This window comes from Sardina pilchardus, chromosome 6, assembly GCF_963854185.1.
Source record: "Sardina pilchardus chromosome 6, fSarPil1.1, whole genome shotgun sequence".
In the NCBI taxonomy this organism is placed as follows: Eukaryota; Metazoa; Chordata; class Actinopteri; order Clupeiformes; family Clupeidae; genus Sardina; species Sardina pilchardus.
The window spans coordinates 8,041,617-8,060,735 of NC_084999.1; the positions used below are offsets into that span (position 1 = coordinate 8,041,617).

A 19,119-nucleotide genomic window follows, 5' to 3' on the forward strand; every position below is an offset into this window, starting at 1 on the left:
TGCCCATAAACATGTGTAATTACATCAATTACATATGTTTACAAATGTGTTTTCATTAAAATTGCAGACATTAGGTGTAAATGGAGGCGCAACACACCTACAACTTGTGCGATGTCCAATTAGTCATGGGATGAGTTTTGTTATTATAGTGCATAGAGGGGGTGTATTAGAGGAGTTATTATCGTTGAGGCGAGCAAAGGGAGCGGAACAGAAATGGGGGGATGACGTGACATCACCAGCTGTAATAGTTGGAATGCGGACAGTGTTTTCATAAGACATTTTTCAAGTTTGGGAAATTCCTTTGTGTATTCATGGTAAAAAAAACAAAACAATCTTGTTTCAGTCCAGTACTGTGATAATATCTGTTCAAATGATATAGAGCCATAACATTTGAAAGTTGGAAAGACCTCATGCCCTTATTGTACTTCCTCCAGCACCCCCCCCCCCTCACTTCAGTGTAACATGTGGAGGAAGTACCCCAGACACTAACACACTTACCGCCCATTTTGTATTTAGTCCTTGATGTGGCTGTTTACTGTAACCTACCAGAAGAGTTTATACAACCGCTCAAGGTATATATTTTTTTTATTGGCTTTGGGCCAAAGAACCAGACACCACTGAATTATAAAGACTGTTCCTTTAGCATTCAGACGGGGCTTGCTCCAATCCCGAGTGCACGCTGCCAAATGCTTCCAAATGTGTCGCCTGCACGTTTTAGTCCTCTGAGTTTTTCAAGGAGAGCAGACACACGTCACGTGCTGAGAGGTCGAACAAATTAGACATGTGGTACCATTTTTCATTTGGATTCACTATTTGCGTTGTGGCCAAACACAAGGGACAGCAGATTCCAAGCGCTGCTCCTCTGCACACTATCCATTATGCGCCATTTTTAATCATTTTCTCCGACAGTTCAGGAAAAGCAGAATTGTATTGAACAAATCGCCCTCATTTGTTAAAATCAGAACAGCTACAGGGAGACAGTATGTGTCTTTAACCTTTAAAAGGGTGGGTTTTGAACATTCTAACACAAGATTCCATTCCGCAACAATTCAACGTTCTAAAATTCTATGTAGAATTCAATGAACCCAGATATTCTTTAGAATGTTAATTTTCCAACATTCCAAACACACCGGTGTGACGGTACACTCTTAAAGTTGGTTGAAAGTAGCGTTGTTGACATTGATCCAAAAGAACACCTGGTGCCTACTTCTACAGCAATCATGACTTGATTAGTTCCACAAATGGCCTTTTGACATGAAATGTGAGTCCATCACGCTTGAAATGGACCTCAGGAGTCTTTGTGCCCTGCGTGTCCAGAAAGGTTTTGAAAGTCAAGCCAGTAAGCTCTACTCAAAGAGTGGCCGAGTTAGTACTGCGTCAGTCATGCACAGCCCTATCTGGCCATGCAATCCATTCAGCTGGCCAGGGAATGAAAAGAAGAAAGGGGACCAAGAAGGATGTGAAATAAATAAAGAATGAATTAATGAATGAGTGAGTTAGTGAGTTAGTGAGTGAGTGAGTGAGTGAGTGAGTGAATGAATGAATGAATTAATGCAAAATGTATTTAATATGCATCAGATGTATTGAGATTAGGATGAACCATTTACTAGACAAAATGAAAGAGATATAACATTGAAATGTCATTGTATTTTGCCAGAAGTTTGAAGCAAGATTTCTTGTGCATGTTATAGTAATTAGACAATACTAGACAATGCCTTATACTGCAGTAGTGTGCAGTAGACTAATTGGACAACAGCCATTACCGTGACACTTTACAAGTGCCAGAGCAATACCTTATACTGTAGTAGTGCGCAGTAGACTAACTAGACAATAGCCATTAACGTGACACTTTACAAGTGCCAGAACATTTCTTTGTGGAATTGTCTGTGACCATCACAGGTGACCACACAAAGCACACATACAGTATACTGTATCATACACTAACCGCATTTTATGTAATGTTTATAGGGGGAGCCTGGACTGGTTGGTCTGTCAGGTTGTAAAGGAGATGATGGCATGGAGGTACGTTTTTTTCCCCTTATACTGTATACGTGTGTGTGTGTGTGTGTGTGTGTGTGTGTGTGCGCACTTTCTCTACCAACTTTGTCTCTCTGTGTCTCTCACACACTCCTGATTTCTCAGATGCACTCCCCCTCTTCTTTATCACGACTGAACTTGCAGTGCACCCTTCCTCAGACATTCATTTGGTATTCATCACTCTTGTATCACGCCTTCCCAAACACACACACACACACACACACACACACAAACACACACACATGCTGTGTCTCTCTCTTTCTCTCTGTTTCTCTCTCTTGCATATGCACACACGCGTGCGTGCGCACACACACACACACACACAAACATATACACACACATATACACACAAACGCTGTCTCTCTCGCTCTTTCTCTCTCTCTTGCTATCTCTCTCTCACACACATATGCACACACACATACATGCGTGCACACACACACACACACACACACACACACACACACACACACTCACACGCACACATACACACGCCTGTCTCTCTCTCTTTCTCTCTCTCTCTCTCTCTTGCTCTGTCTCTCTCTCACACACAGACAGACACACACACACACAGACACACACACACACACACACACACACACACACACACATATAGACACACACACACACACACACATGCTGTCTCTATTTCTCTCTGTTTCTCTCTCTTGCTCTCTCTCTCTCACACAGACACACACATATGCACACACACACATTCGCGCACGCACACACACACACTCACACACACACACACACACACACACACACACATGCCTGTCTCTCTCTCTTTCTCTCTCTTTCTTGTTCTCTCTGTCTCTCTCGGCTTCTCTCTCTCTCTCACACACACACACACACATATGCACAGACACACTCACACACACACACACACTCTCTCTCTCTCTCTCTCTCTCTCTCTCTCTCTCACACACACACACACACACACACACACACACACACACACACACACACACTCACACACACATACACACACACAGGCTCTCTGTCTCTCTCTCTCTCTCTCACACACACACACACACACACACACACACACACACACAGCTGTAACGGCACCATTATTTCTAGCTCAGTGTTGTCCATGCTTGGACAGTAAAGTCCGGACATCAAAAGCTCCCTGGCTGTTTGTCCTTCACTGCTGGCGCCATGTTGAGTTCTGAGTGCTGCAGGGATGTCAAGTTATGGTCCACTGATTAGTTTGTTTCTCTGGCCAAGTGTGCTGCAGCCCGAGCCAAGGCATTTCTGGGTGTTTTCAAACACGTGCCTTGGGCGAGAGAGCCTTGTTTGGCAATATGTTCTCTCTCACTCTTCGACCGCTTTTGGACTAGCGCAAACAAACTTGGCAGTGGCCGTTCTCAGTCAAGCATGAATAGCACAGTTTTGTATGGGTGGCACTGCATTGCATATCATTACGTCGTTTCAACAACTTGTTCTTGAACTCTAAACATCTTAGTTTGCCCAGGAATTGGAGGGCTGCTTTTGGTGTCTCCAGCCCTCGTCCCTGTGCTTTATTGGATTTGAAAAGTCATGACTAACTGTGCGGTCATTTCTTCTCAAAGTAAGGAGTTGCCTTCAATGTCCGCACTGTACTGTACCTACAGGGGGAGCCAGGTCCTCCTGGACAGAGAGGAGATCCAGGGTCATTTGGAGGTCTGGGTGAAAAGGTAAAGGGTTGTAAAATGGAGGTCTGGGTGAAAAGGTAAAAGTGTTTTAAAATATCTCCAGTTACCGTCACAGTAAGAACCACTGGTGTAGAACACACTCATAATCCCATCGTGAGCTATCAAGACTACAGTATATAGTGACTGTTTCAGGAAGAGCTCTTTGTAGAGCATCCCATTTGTAGATCTGTTGTCTTTTTCAGCAATCCCTGAGACACATGTAAGGATTTTAACTTGAAATAATATACTGTGGCTATTTTTAGAACAGCCTCATTGTCTGGACATGTGTTTGTAAGCTGGTCAAGAGGTGATTCACCTGATGCGGTATTTCATTGGTCTTCATTGGATAACTCATGCCAGCATGTCTGTCCAGGGAGGAACTGGACCGGTTGGATCTCCTGGAGTCTCTGGGGTACCTGGACCCAGTGGGCCGAAGGTAACCGCCACCCCACCACTGCCCCTCCCATCCGCCCAATTATGCAGTAATTACTAGTAAATTGTGAGGAACTCCTGCGGAAACTAAACTTTTTTTTTTCTTGCATCACTTCATCGCTTAAGGGTGATTCAGGCCCCTCTGGCACAAGAGGAAACAAGGGCGACAGGGGTGATGATGTAAGTTTTCTTTTTTGATGATTTTTTTTGTTGTTTTTTTCATGTCAAGACTCACAGACATTGGTTTCAAAAATGATTTCCAAACTCACGAGAAACCAGTATTCTGAAGGTAGTGCCAATGATGTTGACATAACATACATTTTATAGCAGAAGCTTTACCAGGTATTTGAAACTGTTAGAAAATATCTCAAGCCAGCCAACAACCATAACACGCCTGTTTTAACCGCGCCAGATTACCTTCCTCTGGAGGATTACAGTCCTCAACAAAGCATTTTCTAACTATTGTGGATTTGTGGACTGTTCACTCATAGATCACAGAGTGCAACATTAGAGAAGGCCACAAAGAATGCTACTAAGCCAACGCCATCTGGAGTCGTTTCCTGTTGGGACAGCTTGGTGCTAGTGTGTAATTAAGTATAAAATATCACTATTATGGTGCAAGCGCTGGTTACTGTCCATTTATAATCCCGAATGTTTTACAAACAATCCTTAAGGTTTGTTTATTTACATAAGAAGAAAAGATACAATTTACCAAAGTTTAAATATCTCCATCATGTGTTGCATTCAGAGATGAATTCAGAGATAAATGATGGTCATTAGCCAAATGATGCTGTCAATAGCTAGACTCTTTCACATACTGTAGTCTATATGTTTGTTTGTGTCTGTGATTGTGCTATTCTGGAGAATTTCTATCGTGAGCTCTAGATTTGTTTGAACTCCCAGATACCCAAGCTAAGTGGTTCCATATGTAGGGCTTACATGAGTCAGGAACAGTGCCTGAATTCAAGCGTGAAACAGTGCGCTTAAGATTTTACAATAGATAAATATGCATGTGATGTCTTAGAAAGTTTCTGAAAAAAAAGATAATGTCCCTTTAAGCCCTGCATACAGTATGTCTTATATTTGTGAGGATTATATCAACAGGTGGTGTTTTACAAGGGTTTTGAATAGTCATACGTGCATGTACTGCATATGCAGTGCTATCAAACTGAATTACTGGTTCACTTAGTGTTAAAGCAGCTGTTTAGAATCTGTAGCATGATGATGTAACTGTGAGTTTAGCTGAAATATGATATTACTGTATAAGTTTATTTGTTTTACCCAGTGGTTTAAAGGGATATTCCGCCATTTTTGGAAATACGCTCATTTTCCACCTCCCCTCGAGCAAAACAATCGATATTTACCTTGTTCCCTTTCATCCAGCCATTCTGTGAGTCTGGCGATACAACTTTTAGCTTCAGCCTAGCATAGATCATTGAATCGGATTAGACCATTAGCTTCTCGCCTGCTAGCTTCATGTTTAAAAGTGACTAAGATTTCTGGTAATTTTCTCATTTAAAACGTGTCTCCTCTCAAGTTAGAAAGTGCAATAAGACCAACTGAAAATGAAACCTGGCGTTTTTCTAGGCTGATTTGACATGGAACTACACTCTCATCTGGCGTAATAATCAAGGCAACTTGCACACTACTGGCACTACTACTGCTTGTTGTCTATGGGGACTATTTTCAGATGCTGCGTACGATATCACTGCGCTTATGGTACGTTTGCAAGTTGCCTCGATTATTACGCCAGATGAGAGTGTAGTTCCATGTCAAATCAGCCTAGAAAAACGCCAGGTTTCATTTTCAGTTGGTCTTATTGCACTTTCTAACTTGAGAGGAGACAAGTTTTAAATGGGAAAATTACCAGAAATCTTAGTCACTTTTAAACATGAAGCTAGCAGGCGAGAAGCTAATGGTCTAATCCGATTCAATGATCTATGCTAGGCTGAAGCTAAAAGTTGTATCGCCAGACTCACAGAATGGCTGGATGAACGAGAACAAGGTAAATATCGATTGTTTTGCTCGAGGGGAGGTGGAAAATGAGCGTATTTCCAAAAATGGCAGAATATCCCTTTAACTGCCCTAACATTCTATTGAATGTACCAGTTAAAAACAATGCAAAGGTTTAGAAAACGTTACTGCATGTAGTGGTTGGTTTTTTTTTGTATAAGATGGTTATAGAAATGTAATCACTATCACTTATATAGGCTACACAAATATATACTGTATAAAATGTAATCTTGACATTAATGTCAGAATGTCTCTGCAGGGTGATTTTGGTGCTCCTGGGCTTTCTGGATCTGAGGTATTGGTCATTGTCATGCACCACATTTACAATATGATCCCCCCCCACCACACACACACACACACACACACACACACACACACACACACACACACACACACATACACACACACACACACACTATATACCTTTTTAATTACTAATTTCAATTTATTTCAGTTGAGCTGACTCTTGAGCAAAATAATTTCATTACTTATAATTCCTTTGATAAGCATGTGATGGTAAACTACTTGAATCTGAACTCGAATAGTGCAACAACATGACAAACATGTCAAACGTACAAATAACATATACAAACAAAGAAAACACGTGCAAGCAATCAAACAAAACATCAATAGACAATTTAAAAACAAGGAAGACACTTTTTAACTTCCATTATGTTTATCAGCTGAAGCCCTTGTAGAATTATGAAAAAAGGGAAAGCACTTGGGCTTCTCTGCCCCCCCCCTCCCCCCCCCTTGCTACGGCCGCGCCCACTCAAGCTGACATGCCTCCATGGGTCCCACTCACTGTACAGAGTCACACAAACATATCATACCATCTGGCAAACTACACCTCATCCCATCCCACGTAATGGGCCTACATTGGCTTATTTTAAGTACATTACTTTAAATAATTAGGTGAACGTCTGTGAATAACAGCAAGTAAGCATCTTACTTTATATATACATCAGGCTACTGTCCAAGCTTAGCTAAAACAGTAATACGGTGGACTTACATGGTGGGCATGTTATTTAGGATCTGAAGTAGATCTAACGTAGTCACAAGCTCTCGTTAGGGGTCCAAAGTAAACACTTACTCATCATCATTTAACCTTATTTAAGTTTGGTTGGTTTGTTAATGTAATGTCAACTAATTGAACAGAAATAGAATTTAGATCAAACATGCGTTTAACTACAGTTTAAAGTGCTGTTTAAAATTATGTTTTAAAGATTCTTTTAAAAGAGTAATTGACCATAATTGGTAGTTTTACAGGCAGTCATAAACCTGTTACTGTATGTCTTGAAGCTCTGTAAGAGGAAGACACTCTGTTAATGGCCAGGCCCACTGCTCACACAGCGTGAGTAGTGAACATGAATAGTGAGCGTATGCAGTAATAAATATCAAAACAGTATATAAAAGGCATCTTTTTCCTGATCTCTGTAGGGTGGGAAAGGAGAGAAGGGACTAAGGGGGCCTCCCGGGATTCGGGGCGGACCAGGCGAGAAGGTAAGCCTACTACATCCCATGACAGAGAACATGCTCACCCGACACATAGTCAGGCATGTGGTTATTTTTATGAATGTGGACATTCTCGCAGATCTCTCGAGATTTTTATGAATGTGGACATTCTCGCAGATGTCATCGTGTTCTTTTTGGTCAGAAATGAGTCCATCACTCTCAGCTGAAGTGAGTCCAGTATTCAGTGCCAGCTCCTGCAGTGATTTACTCAAATCATCCCAGTCAGTCATCTGGGTATGCTACTAAGCAGCAGGATTCATTCAAATTCTCTGTCCATAACACTTGCACTGTAGTGTAACACTACTGTGTGGTGAACGTGTAAAAGGACAGAATTATAATTTAATGATAATTAAATAATTAATTCTGCCTGGCAGCAGAATATATGTATAGGTAGCAGCTTGGTGGTGAATGTCAAATACAAGAAAACTGTTTTCTCAAAATATGGTGCTATAATTTCACTGTAATTGTCAACTGATTCAAATCAGTCAGAAATGGAGCATGAAGTATTCTCAAAGGTCCGCATTTGATATGTGTTACTCAGAACAACCGATCAAAGGTTGCCAAGATTGCTCATTAAAATCTCTTTGGTTTCATCCAGAGCGGTAGAGAAAAAAGAGACTGTAGAGAAAAAGATGGCAGTGCTTTTCCATGCCAGTTTCTGAGTTATGGAGACAGTTTTGGAACTGAAAACTGGCATCAGTTGGCAATGAGTTGCTAGATTGCACCCTCTAGCATCTGATCTGGAACTGTTGATCGCATAGCAGCGACATCAGAGAGTGTTGCAACTCTGTCTTTCTATGCCTCTGGGGTGCGTTTCCCAAAACCATAGTTAGCAACTTTGTTGGTTGCAATGCAATTTCTCATTGCCAACCAACTAAGTTGCTAACAGGTTTAGGAAACGCACCCCTGGTCTCTCTCACCCTCAGTGATTCAGGTGTCCAAAATAAACACCTGATGTTAATGGTGGTGGTGGTGGTGGTGGCGGGGGGTGGCGGGGGGTGGGGGGGGGGGGGTGCATTAGTTAAACCTGAAAGCTGAGTGTGTTGAAGAGTGCCATGTGTTCTGGTGGTTAACTCTTAATTAATATTCTATATTACTTGTGGCACTGCATGTGTGCTTGTTATAGTGTCCACGTTTTGGGGCAGCCGTTGCCTACTGGTTAGGGCTTCGGGCTTGTAACCCTAGGGTTGCTGGTTCGATCCCTGACCAGTCCACGGCTGAAGTGCCCTTGAGCAAGGCACCTAACCCCTCACTGCTCCCCGAGCACCGCTGGTTGGGCAGGCAGCTCACTGCTCTGGGTTAGTGTGTGCTTCACCTCACTGTGTGTTCACTGTGTGCTGTGTGTGTTAATTTGGTTAAATTGGGTTAAATGCAGAGAACGAATTTCCCTCACGGGATCAAAAAAGTATACAGTATATAATACTATACTATATATACTATATACTATAAGTATGTTGTGGGAGACATCGGTTCTCTTGCCTTAGTTTTCCTTTCAATCAGTAATTGTATCCTTCTGGAACATTAATCAGTTGGCTCTAGTGCACACTAGAGGGGTTAGTCTTGTGTTACCGTGAAAGACATTTGGTCATTGGAGGAGCAATCGCTGATTTACATCACATGACCATATGGAATCATATGGTTTGATTAACGATTGATAAATGTTTTTCACTCCAAGTGTGAATGGGATATCAGTGTCACCTCTTTTCCTCCAGGGTGACCCAGGGCCTCCAGGAGCCCAGGGACATGAGGGCCCCTCGGGAGAAGTAGGATTAGTGGTAAGCCATGTCGTCTGTGGTGGATTGGCTGTGTGCGTGCGTGCGTGCGTGTGTCATGGGTGACTTCATGTATATGTATGTATATATATATATGTGTGTCCTTTATCTGGTTAATTTAAACTCTTATCTATTTTCAAAATTGAATCAACAGAAGACATTGCTATGAATTTTGATCAAATTTTGAAGCTTTGTCTTGTTTACACAGACATGTCTCATGAATTTTCTGTTGCCTTGACAAAGTTCCTCTCCCTGCATGTGTGTATATGTACTGTGTGTGTGTGTGTGTGTGTGTGTGTGTGTGTGTGTGTGTGTGTGTGTGTGTGTGTGTTTGTGTGTGTGTGTGTGTGTGTGTGTGTGTGTGTGTTTGTCTGTGTTTATGTTTGTTATGCAGGGTGCAGATGGAGTTTCTGGTCTAAAAGGCTACAAAGGAGAACCAGGCCCTGCGGGTCCTGTGGTATGAGCACAATCCTTGTTAATCTCTTTTTTACTCAGCTCAGTTTTGGCTCACTTTATCTGTGTTATGAGTGGCACAGACCATCTAATGTGTTATTGCAAGGCTGGCCTCATGTTGCTACGTCTGCACACAGTTGGTGCCAGTCAAGGATTAAACCGTCTCTAACTTTAGAAATAGTGAAATGATCTGTGATTGAGAACACACATGTGTTTTGTGTGGAGTGTAATTGTTGGAGTGTTGTGTTTTGTGTGGAGTGTGTTGATGTGCATTGTTGGCTGTCCCGTTCCAATCCACTGGCCCTAGTTTGTCTAGTGGTGAGCTCTCTTTCCAGTGAATTTCCAGTGAATGTTAATACATCTGCTTGAGCATTTCCAGCGAACATCAAGTTGTAGAAAAGCACGTGGTACTGATTTCACAGCTCCCCCAGCCTGTCTACAACTGTGGCCAACATATGACAGCGTAAGGAAATGGAACTCAGCGAAAGGCGCTTATAAAGCACAGTTATAAAGCAACCCCTGTTAGCCTTTTGGCTGGAGGTGCTAAAGCCGGTCAAACTTGGTACTCCCTGGTACTCCCTGTGTACTCCCTTGGTACTCCCTGGGTCGACGTACTGTAATCTCCTGTAGCTCTTGAGGGCGTGTTCGAGATAGAGATCAGTTGGGAAGCATGATTTATTTTCTTCAGATAGTTCATGCAGCACCGTGCGGCCGGCATATGATGCATCTGTTTCTGAGTCATCTGAGGTCAAGTTCAAGTTCAAGTTTATCATCATGTACTCACAAATAAGCATTTATCACCATTGAAATTCCTTGTTCTCAAATGTCCATTCGACTTCAAGAATAAATAAATAATGATAATAAAAATTCCAAAACTACTGAAAGTGCCATTATGTAGGGGATTCCTAAGGACGGTTCGGCATCCTGACAACTTGACTATTCTAGCCATGCGAAGCCTGAATTCAGAGAAAGCATTGTAAATGCCGAATGGAACCCATACTCTCCCATACAATAACTTGGCTTTGTAGGAAAACATCTGCTAATTATGAACATGTCTTGCTGTGCCTGCATTGTATCCTAGGGGGTGAAGGGCACCAGCGGCCTGTCTGGGCCCCCTGGAGAACGTGGCTCAACGGGAGAGAGGGTGAGTCACCACAGCCTGGCTCTCCAAGGCCTTTTATGGACTCTGCACAAAGTATCCTCGTGATGACTACCACCTTGGTCCTGTAACTGCACTGTAAAAAAAAGAAACCTGTAAAAATATGTCCTGCTTCATTTTGTGTGTGTGTGTGTGTGTGTGTGTGTGTGTGTGTGTGTGTGTGTGTGCAAAGTACAATTTCCGTAAATATTGTATATTTTTACAGATGATTGTGTCACTCCCTTTATGGAAGGTTCATTAAAATAACGGTTGAAAATATCATTTGAAATATTCAAACATGTCTGTAGTAGTGAGCAGTAAATCCCCCCCCCCCCCCCCATACATTCCATCCTGTTGATGACTAACATGGCCAGGTGGAGCTATTGTTACTGCCTGTGTACTGTGCAAGTCTGGCTCGAAACAGCCAACAACGATGCCTGCAGTGAGGAGTTACTCATGTACTCTTTCACTCAGAAGCCATGATATTTATCTTACTGTAGTGTGTCTCACTGTGATTCCTCTGTGACATCTTGAGTGGTGAAATGGCATTCATTTCTGGTGTTGTGTCCTTGAACGTAACAGGGAGAAGATGGATTCCCAAGTGAAGGTCAAATAGGATACGCAGGATTCCAGGTTTCTCCTCCACCCGGCTTCATTTAATCTCACTATATCTGTCCTCTGTGCATCCATGGCTTTGTGATGGGGCCAAAGTCAACTCTTTCTCCAGAGGTCATCTGAGTTCCCCACTGTAGGAGAATTCCGGAGCTTTTTCACATAGCTCACTGGAGCTGCCTGGCAGCTTGAGCCGTTGGGTGCAGTAACTAGAGCTCGGTAGAACCTTGGTAGAACCAATTGGGCTTTTTTTGGGGGTTTGTTTGCTTTTGTACCGATTGTACTCGGTGACTTTGAGAAACAGAGACCTGTGTGAAAAATTGTGGGAATTCTCCTTTAAGTAGGCTATTCAAATATGTTGATCTTGATTATTCTTGAATGTAATAGTTCTTGTTGGCATGCTAGTGATTCAAAACACTTCACCTCCGCAGTGGAGACTTATTGAAGGGACATTGAAACTGGGGGGGGATTTATGGCTAATTAAGTCACTGAAAGGATCCATTTCAAAAATGATTTTGATTAAATCAGACTGGTAAGACTGTGGACCATAGTGTAGGCAGAGCATCTTGAACAGGCTCTATGCATGACAGACTCTAAATGCTGCTGCTTTGTTTCTGGTGGAGCGTTAACTGTGTTGTAACGGAATCTCTTGTTACATTCTGCTCCTAAACTCTTCCCTCCGACACAATTTTAACATACGCATAATTCTTCTTCATCGTAACATGCTGATTTACTAGGTGAAGAAACCCAACTGGGCCCGTGTAGACACTAATTACATTAACAATAGAGGTTCAGCCACACCTGGCTCCACCGGAAACAAACAAGCCGTGTGAGAGCCCATTGGATCTCGCCGTAAGAAGGATCCCTAGCATCCCAAATGGGGCAGCCGTGGCCTGCTGGTTAAGGCTTCGGGGTTTGTAACCGAAGGGTTGCCATTTCGATCCCTGACGTACAGTATGAAGGCAGCTCACTGCTCCGGGTTAGTGTGTATGTTCACTAATTCACAGATGTGATAAATGCACAGACCAAATTCCTCTTATAGGCTACGCAAGTATACTTGACCGCGAAGCGTGATTTACATTTACATTTACAAATGCGTGCCAAGACACAAACACAGAGAGAGAGAGGGAGAAAGAGAGAGAGAGAGAGAGAGAGAGAGAGAAAGGGGGCAAGGGATAGAAACACATCTTTTCTGGGCTGGTGAAAGCTTGATGGGTGGATGGATGTCAGCCATTCTCTTCCATGGAACTGTTGTGGTTACAGTGCTGTAAGTAGAAGCAGATGCTGAAATCTGGTCAGGAAAACCGATTTCCAGTTGAACTTTCCACCTAACTCTTTTATACAAAATACAAACAAATACACTGATCTTTTGTTGTTGATTTCACCTCTGTATATTTTGCCTTTCTTTACCGGACTTTTGATGGTGCAGACTGTAATTGTGGTGCAGACTGTCTAAAATGGCATGCTGCCACACATACACACATATAATGTGAGTCAGTGATGACACGGTCCAAATGGGTTTTCCAGATTACTTCTTGAGAAGAACAGAGAAGCAGTATTACACTGTACATCTGCTTCATGTTCTATGGAATGAGCACATTTTTTTTGAGTGACTGATATGTGGACGACACAATGTGAAGTTATTTGTACAGATAATATCGTTGACAAAGATGTCTCCCCAATCTCCCCAATATGAATAATTTCAGAATTTTTCTAAAATGTTTTAAACAATGCTTATTATTGGTTTTTATGAGCTGTAAACCTCAAGATTTTTAAAAAAATCTTAAATCTTAAATATATGAAAGATTTACCCTGCGATCCATTTGTATCGTAAGTCACCCGCCCGAGTTGTAAAGTGTAAATTACCCAGCTTTCTTGCGGCATTTTATGGAGGAACGCCCCCTTTACCTCGGAGTACTTGCGAGTACCCCGAGTTGGGCTTACGACCTGTAAACAAACATGGCTGCGCCCATAGTCGAGATGAGATGACGTGTTTTCTTTGTATTTGTACCGTGTTGGTCGTTTTAATGACAATGGAATGCAGTGTTTCCCACACATAGACAAATTTGTGGCGGTGCGCCACAGATTCAGCACCGGCCGCCACATATGTGACCATTCACAGCGAAATCAGTCGTTTTGCGCACATCGTTATTTTGAGAAAATCAACAATAACAAACTTCCGGGTTAAAATGTTGAATTTCAAGTTTTCGCATAATTCGGCTGTATACAGTCTACAGTTTCATATCGTGAACGCATTTCACTGAAAAACCTACGTTTTGACTGTTAAACCTGGCGAAGATTCAACACATTTGCTGTCATTCCCGTTGTGCACGCGCCGCTTAAACAGGTGATTTCTCCTCTTCTGGCATATCGTGACAGGAGAACCATGTCAGCTTTGGATGCGGTTATCTTAGCGATCGTTTGTGTAATACCCTCGATATACATATCGTTGGAAAGCTTAGTTTATGGCCGTTCACGTGAGCACAATAACTTAATTTACTAAATTTTACCGAAACGACTGGTTCCGCTTTACAGGGTCACATATTGCGTTTCGTTATTTTTTATTTATTTATTTATTGTGCGCTATTGAAACGCTATTGAAAAACGCGCAGCATTCGTTAAGCTGAATTTCCTTTCCTTGCGCTTCCTCTCTGTCACTCACGCGTCTGTCTCTCATACACACACACAGGCACACACAGCCCATCCCCTCCGTGCACACCGCGTCTATCTCCATGAAAACCAACAAGATCATCCCTGGAAGCGTGGTCGGTGGTCGCACTGATGAACCTGACGCTGCTCGGCCCGGGTAGAAGCATAAAGTTCTCCCGCAACTTTTGTAGACTATGCGTGCAACTAAATTACCAAACAGTAGAAGTAAACTCATTCTCCTTGGCCGGCTCTCGTGCGCGCTCAATGGACACCCGCCATCGACATGCATATTTAATCAAAATAAAACATTCACAATCGTGAACGCATTGACGCACAGAACTAGCTAAATTACTGTCAAATTCGGTTAGCATCATTAGTAGGCTATGCTGCAGGTATTTGATTAAAACTCTTGCATTCAAGTTGACTGACCATCTCAATACCAATATTTTCAACTCCAAGACTTAATGGGTCTGTCCCAAGGAGAAAAATTATTAGCTTACCTTGAAACTTAAACACATGTGGGGAAACTGAACAGTCCAACCAGTAGAGTATGATAAGCTTAGCCTGCTACTTTGTTTACAATATTTTGAGGCTTCAACCAGACAGCTGAATTTAAGAAGTGGAGTTGTAATATGAATAGTAGGCTATAATCTGCATAAAATTTGCTGTTATGAATACCAGAAATGTCAGTATATTATATAGAATGTAAATAATGACATAATGTGTGTGTTTCAAATAAAGACAAGCTTTACATCTTGTTAAAAACATAATTTACATGAAAATATGAAAGGAGAGCGATAAAAAAGCGATGCAATGAAAATATGGGTGCACCCCCCCCCCCCCCCGTCGGACATGGGGCGACCACCACACATTGCCTTCCAATCTGTGGGAAACACTGGAATGCTTTAACACACTAGATTGCATTGCTGCTTCAATCCGGTCACCAATTCATACATTTAACGGTCTTGCTGTGCGTGCAATACAATGTAATGATTTGTTTTCCAGCTGGTTTGCTAAAGAGGCTAGCACACAACAATAACAATGACTAGCTAGCCTGCTAATGCCCATCTAGCTCATTAGAAATGCGACAGCACTTGTTGAAATTGCCCAAAAATGTTTTTATTATTCATTCCCATTGACCATACCCAAAAAGGGAGAATGAGGGACATCTGCTTGTGTTCTAGACAAATGTCCAGCACTAAGAGACAGTTGCTGCCCGGTGGCATCCATGTTCTTTCCCAAAAGACTACAAACTCCAGAGTTCACGCTAGCCACTAATTCTCACATGTCGGGCGGGTAAACGTACGAGACTGCCAACACTAAATGGAATGCACCATAACTTTTTGAATTAGGTGGAAAAAAAAAATAAAAAAAACCCCAAAATATTGAGCTCTGTTGAAATAGTGTTGTTTAAAATCTTTATCCCCTATAATGCTACAGGAATTATACTTTGGATAAGAAGTTAATATGAGACATTAACATACTTACTATGTTGCATGGTTCCAAAAATGAACCTAGTCCACCCTACTGTACATACTGTAGGCCATAGGTACATTTAATTGTTATTAAGTTGCACAAGTCATTGTTTTAAGCACTTTGTATGCCACTTCTGCTCTGCTCTGCTCTGCTCTGCTCTGTTCTGATCTTGGGATTTCCAGTCTAAACAGTGGTAAACTAGAAAATAAACAATTTAGCTAGCCAACTCAGAGTTTCATTGCAGTGAGAGGAGGAACGGAAGAGGAAGTTTATCATGTCAGCGACACTGATTTACTCAAATAATCTTGTGTTAAATCTTTAGCGTTGTGAGGTCTTAGAGTGCGAGATTTCTGGCTGCTTAGTTTTCTTGCTGTTAGTGAACCCGTAATATCCATAATCTGTCGACTAGATTAGTAGATTAGACTGTAGATTAGTTACAGTAGATACACCAAGTAAAATGTTTCCTGCATGAAGCTACAACACCACAAAAACAGTACCAAATAACTACACAGCTAGAGACTGTAAAGCCCAATTCACACCAAAGATTCCCGACGCGACGAGACCGAGTTGCAGTGGTGTGAATTACAAGTTGCACGTAGTTGCAAGCCGTCGCAGAGCATTCAACATGTTTAGCCGCAGCAGCAAGGTTTTAGAACGTCACGGCTCATTTCGTCTCGTTGGGAGTCTATGGTCTGAACCCTTACAGGCAGCCTACTGCAACATTCATTGTTCCCGTTCCAAATAACGGTTCCAAATAACGAGTTGGCTTTCTTCTGTTTTTCCAGGGACTCCCTGGCCTAAGGGGGCCTGCTGGATCAAAGGTATGTTTGGATCACACCATCATATGGAACTTCATCAGCAGGTTCTGCCTCACAAGTGTTCCAACACAGTGGCCACAGGGGAACAGCCCGAAAACTGCAAACGCCTTTTTATCTGTTGAGGTCTAAATGAGAAAACAAGTCAGATGATCCCCTCATCATTCTGTTGTCCATCCCACACCTTCCTATTTGTTCCCACTTGAGCTCCAAAGAATGGCAAAGATTTCACATTTACTGAAATGCAAACCGATTCACAGGCAATTTCCCACATTTGGTGTCATTTAGACAGGAAATATGTTTGTAAATAATGGTTTACTTGTCCAGCATGTTCACAGTGATCAGTGAACATGCTGGACATGTGACTTTAGCAATGACTTGTTGAAGTGTGCTGCTTTTCAAGGCCTGGCTCTGTATTCACGTTTTTCTCCTCTGACTTGTTTCTGAGACAGTGGGGTGTCCTCAGTCCTCATCGATCACTCAGAACCTTTCCTTGTGGAGATTATACACGTCCAGGATGTTGATCTGTACAGTATGTGTTCTCATCTGTACAGACCTCCACAGGGTTTGAGGCTAGCTTGGAATCTCCCCCTCAAAATTCATAAATGGGCCATGTTTGAGTTGGGACGAACATGGTTTCTTTTATCCTCCGGACAGCGGTTCACGCTGAGGCAGAGAGCAGTGTGAAAAAGCGGAGTCTGGGAAGGCCGACGGAAGTTAAACAGATGTTGAGAGCAGACTGCTCAGGGGCCACATGTGTGCCTGTTTGGTTAATTGTTCTTCAGAAAACACAGTGTATTTCCTATGGCCTTTCTTCAGAGAGCTTACTGTATATGCGTGTCACAATCACCGTCTGTTGGCTTGCTCTTGGTCCTAGCACGAACATCTGTCTAATTATACAGATGTTCACCCAAGGCCTCGGACAACGAGTGTCAGCACCCGTGCGTGTTCTGCTGACCACTGTCCGCCCGCCCCCCACCCAGAAGCGTACAATGGGCCTTGTTTAGCTCAGAGTCCAATTCTAACTCCACAAAGCCTTTCTGCACCAAGATCCTCCCCTTAAATGTCCCTCAGCTGGCTGCAATCATTGATTTTCCCAGTAAATTCACCAGAAATGTGCTGTACAAGATGTGGAATGTGCAGAACAAGAGAAGGACCTATCGTATAGAAAAACTGGCCATAGCTATGAGGGGTTTTTTTACGCCAGCCAGCCCCAAATGAAAATACTGTGTCCACATTCATCAGGAAAGCAACTCATCTTTATTTGTGATTTAGATGTGGTTAAGATCCAGTTTTTTTCCCTCAAATGCAGGGTGTCCGAGGGTTTCCAGGCATAAAGGGGGATACTGGGTTACCCGGAGACCGCGGGGATGATGTAAGCCAATTGCTTTGCAGCAACTTGTGTTTTATTATTATTATTTTATTATTTTACAATGTCCAGCTGTTTTGTGCTGGATGAAAACATGAAAATACTAACGAAGTCCTGTAAGGGCCATACATCACACAAAGAAGAAAGACCATATGAACAAGGGAAATGTGTTGTAGAAATATGCTATCAATAGAACAGTGGTACAAAACAGACATTTTAGACGTTTCTTTCAACTTACTGGTAGCTCACAGCAAGCACTATATTGACATTATAGACAGCCTGGTGAATTGCACTCTCATGGGTAGGTCAGTACATACAGTACAGTCGGCCTACTCCACTGTTTTTCTGTTGTTATATATACAGTACCTTATATGAGTAAATGCAGTCTTGCTACTCACTTTGTATTCTGTAAAGGAATGTGTTGCCAGGTACTTCATTTCACCAACACTGTTTTTAATTGGCCAAAGTCCAGGTTAGATGTGCCAGCTGCAATCAATTTTTATATATAACAGTAGGGAACAAGTTTATGCAGAGGAAGACATTTATCCAATCTCTCCTTCCAGGTCTTATAGTCAAATTGAGTTCACTTGAAACAACTGCTTTGCTTCTTGAGAACTGATCTTTGAATCTTGTCATAACCTGTCCAATTGCTTGAAGTTTTCAAATATTGTCAGGATTCAGTGTCTGCCTCTTTTGTGTCCTTAGAACAACCTCCCAGGACGAGAAGGGCCTGCAGGACCAAAAGGTTATCCCGGCTTGGCAGGAGAGCAAGTAAGCAAGTCCAAAAAGCCAGGAGACACTTCCTATCATCAAGGAAACATTAGTCATAATGTGTTATCTTTTCTAAAGAAAATGATTAAGAGCTGATGCGCAGACATCTCCAAATTCAGCCACACAGGCGTCGTTAAAGATAGCACACCATGTCGTTTATCTAAGTTATGTTTCTTGTAAACCTCTGCTTTCCATTTCAGGGGACTCCTGGAGCAGAGGGTCCCACCGGGCCGGATGTGAGTCACTCTCTAACGTGTCTGAATGCAATATGATAGGAATCACAAATTTGGTTTACAGTCTTGTCATGCATGGGTGCAGTTCTGAGAGACTAAAAAAGAGAGACTACTTCAGGGGTGGTGACTCTATACATTGAGCATATGGTTTGTTTTAACAG

The 19,119-nt window shown here is 42.4% G+C and overlaps 1 protein-coding gene across 1 annotated transcript in view; it reads left to right on the forward strand.

Moving 5' to 3' along the window:
• Window positions 1-19,119, forward strand: part of LOC134082513 (collagen alpha-1(VI) chain-like) — a 79,315-nt gene that overhangs the window by 59,900 nt on the left and 296 nt on the right. The window contains exons 15-28 of the mRNA XM_062538274.1: window positions 1,969-2,022; window positions 3,651-3,713; window positions 4,084-4,146; window positions 4,269-4,322; window positions 6,415-6,450; window positions 7,596-7,658; window positions 9,383-9,445; window positions 9,837-9,899; window positions 10,977-11,039; window positions 11,616-11,666; window positions 16,556-16,591; window positions 17,898-17,960; window positions 18,660-18,725; window positions 18,926-18,961. Coding sequence (XP_062394258.1) covers window positions 1,969-2,022; window positions 3,651-3,713; window positions 4,084-4,146; window positions 4,269-4,322; window positions 6,415-6,450; window positions 7,596-7,658; window positions 9,383-9,445; window positions 9,837-9,899; window positions 10,977-11,039; window positions 11,616-11,666; window positions 16,556-16,591; window positions 17,898-17,960; window positions 18,660-18,725; window positions 18,926-18,961 — 774 coding nt within the window. The remainder of the gene's footprint in view (window positions 1-1,968; window positions 2,023-3,650; window positions 3,714-4,083; window positions 4,147-4,268; window positions 4,323-6,414; window positions 6,451-7,595; window positions 7,659-9,382; window positions 9,446-9,836; window positions 9,900-10,976; window positions 11,040-11,615; window positions 11,667-16,555; window positions 16,592-17,897; window positions 17,961-18,659; window positions 18,726-18,925; window positions 18,962-19,119) is intronic.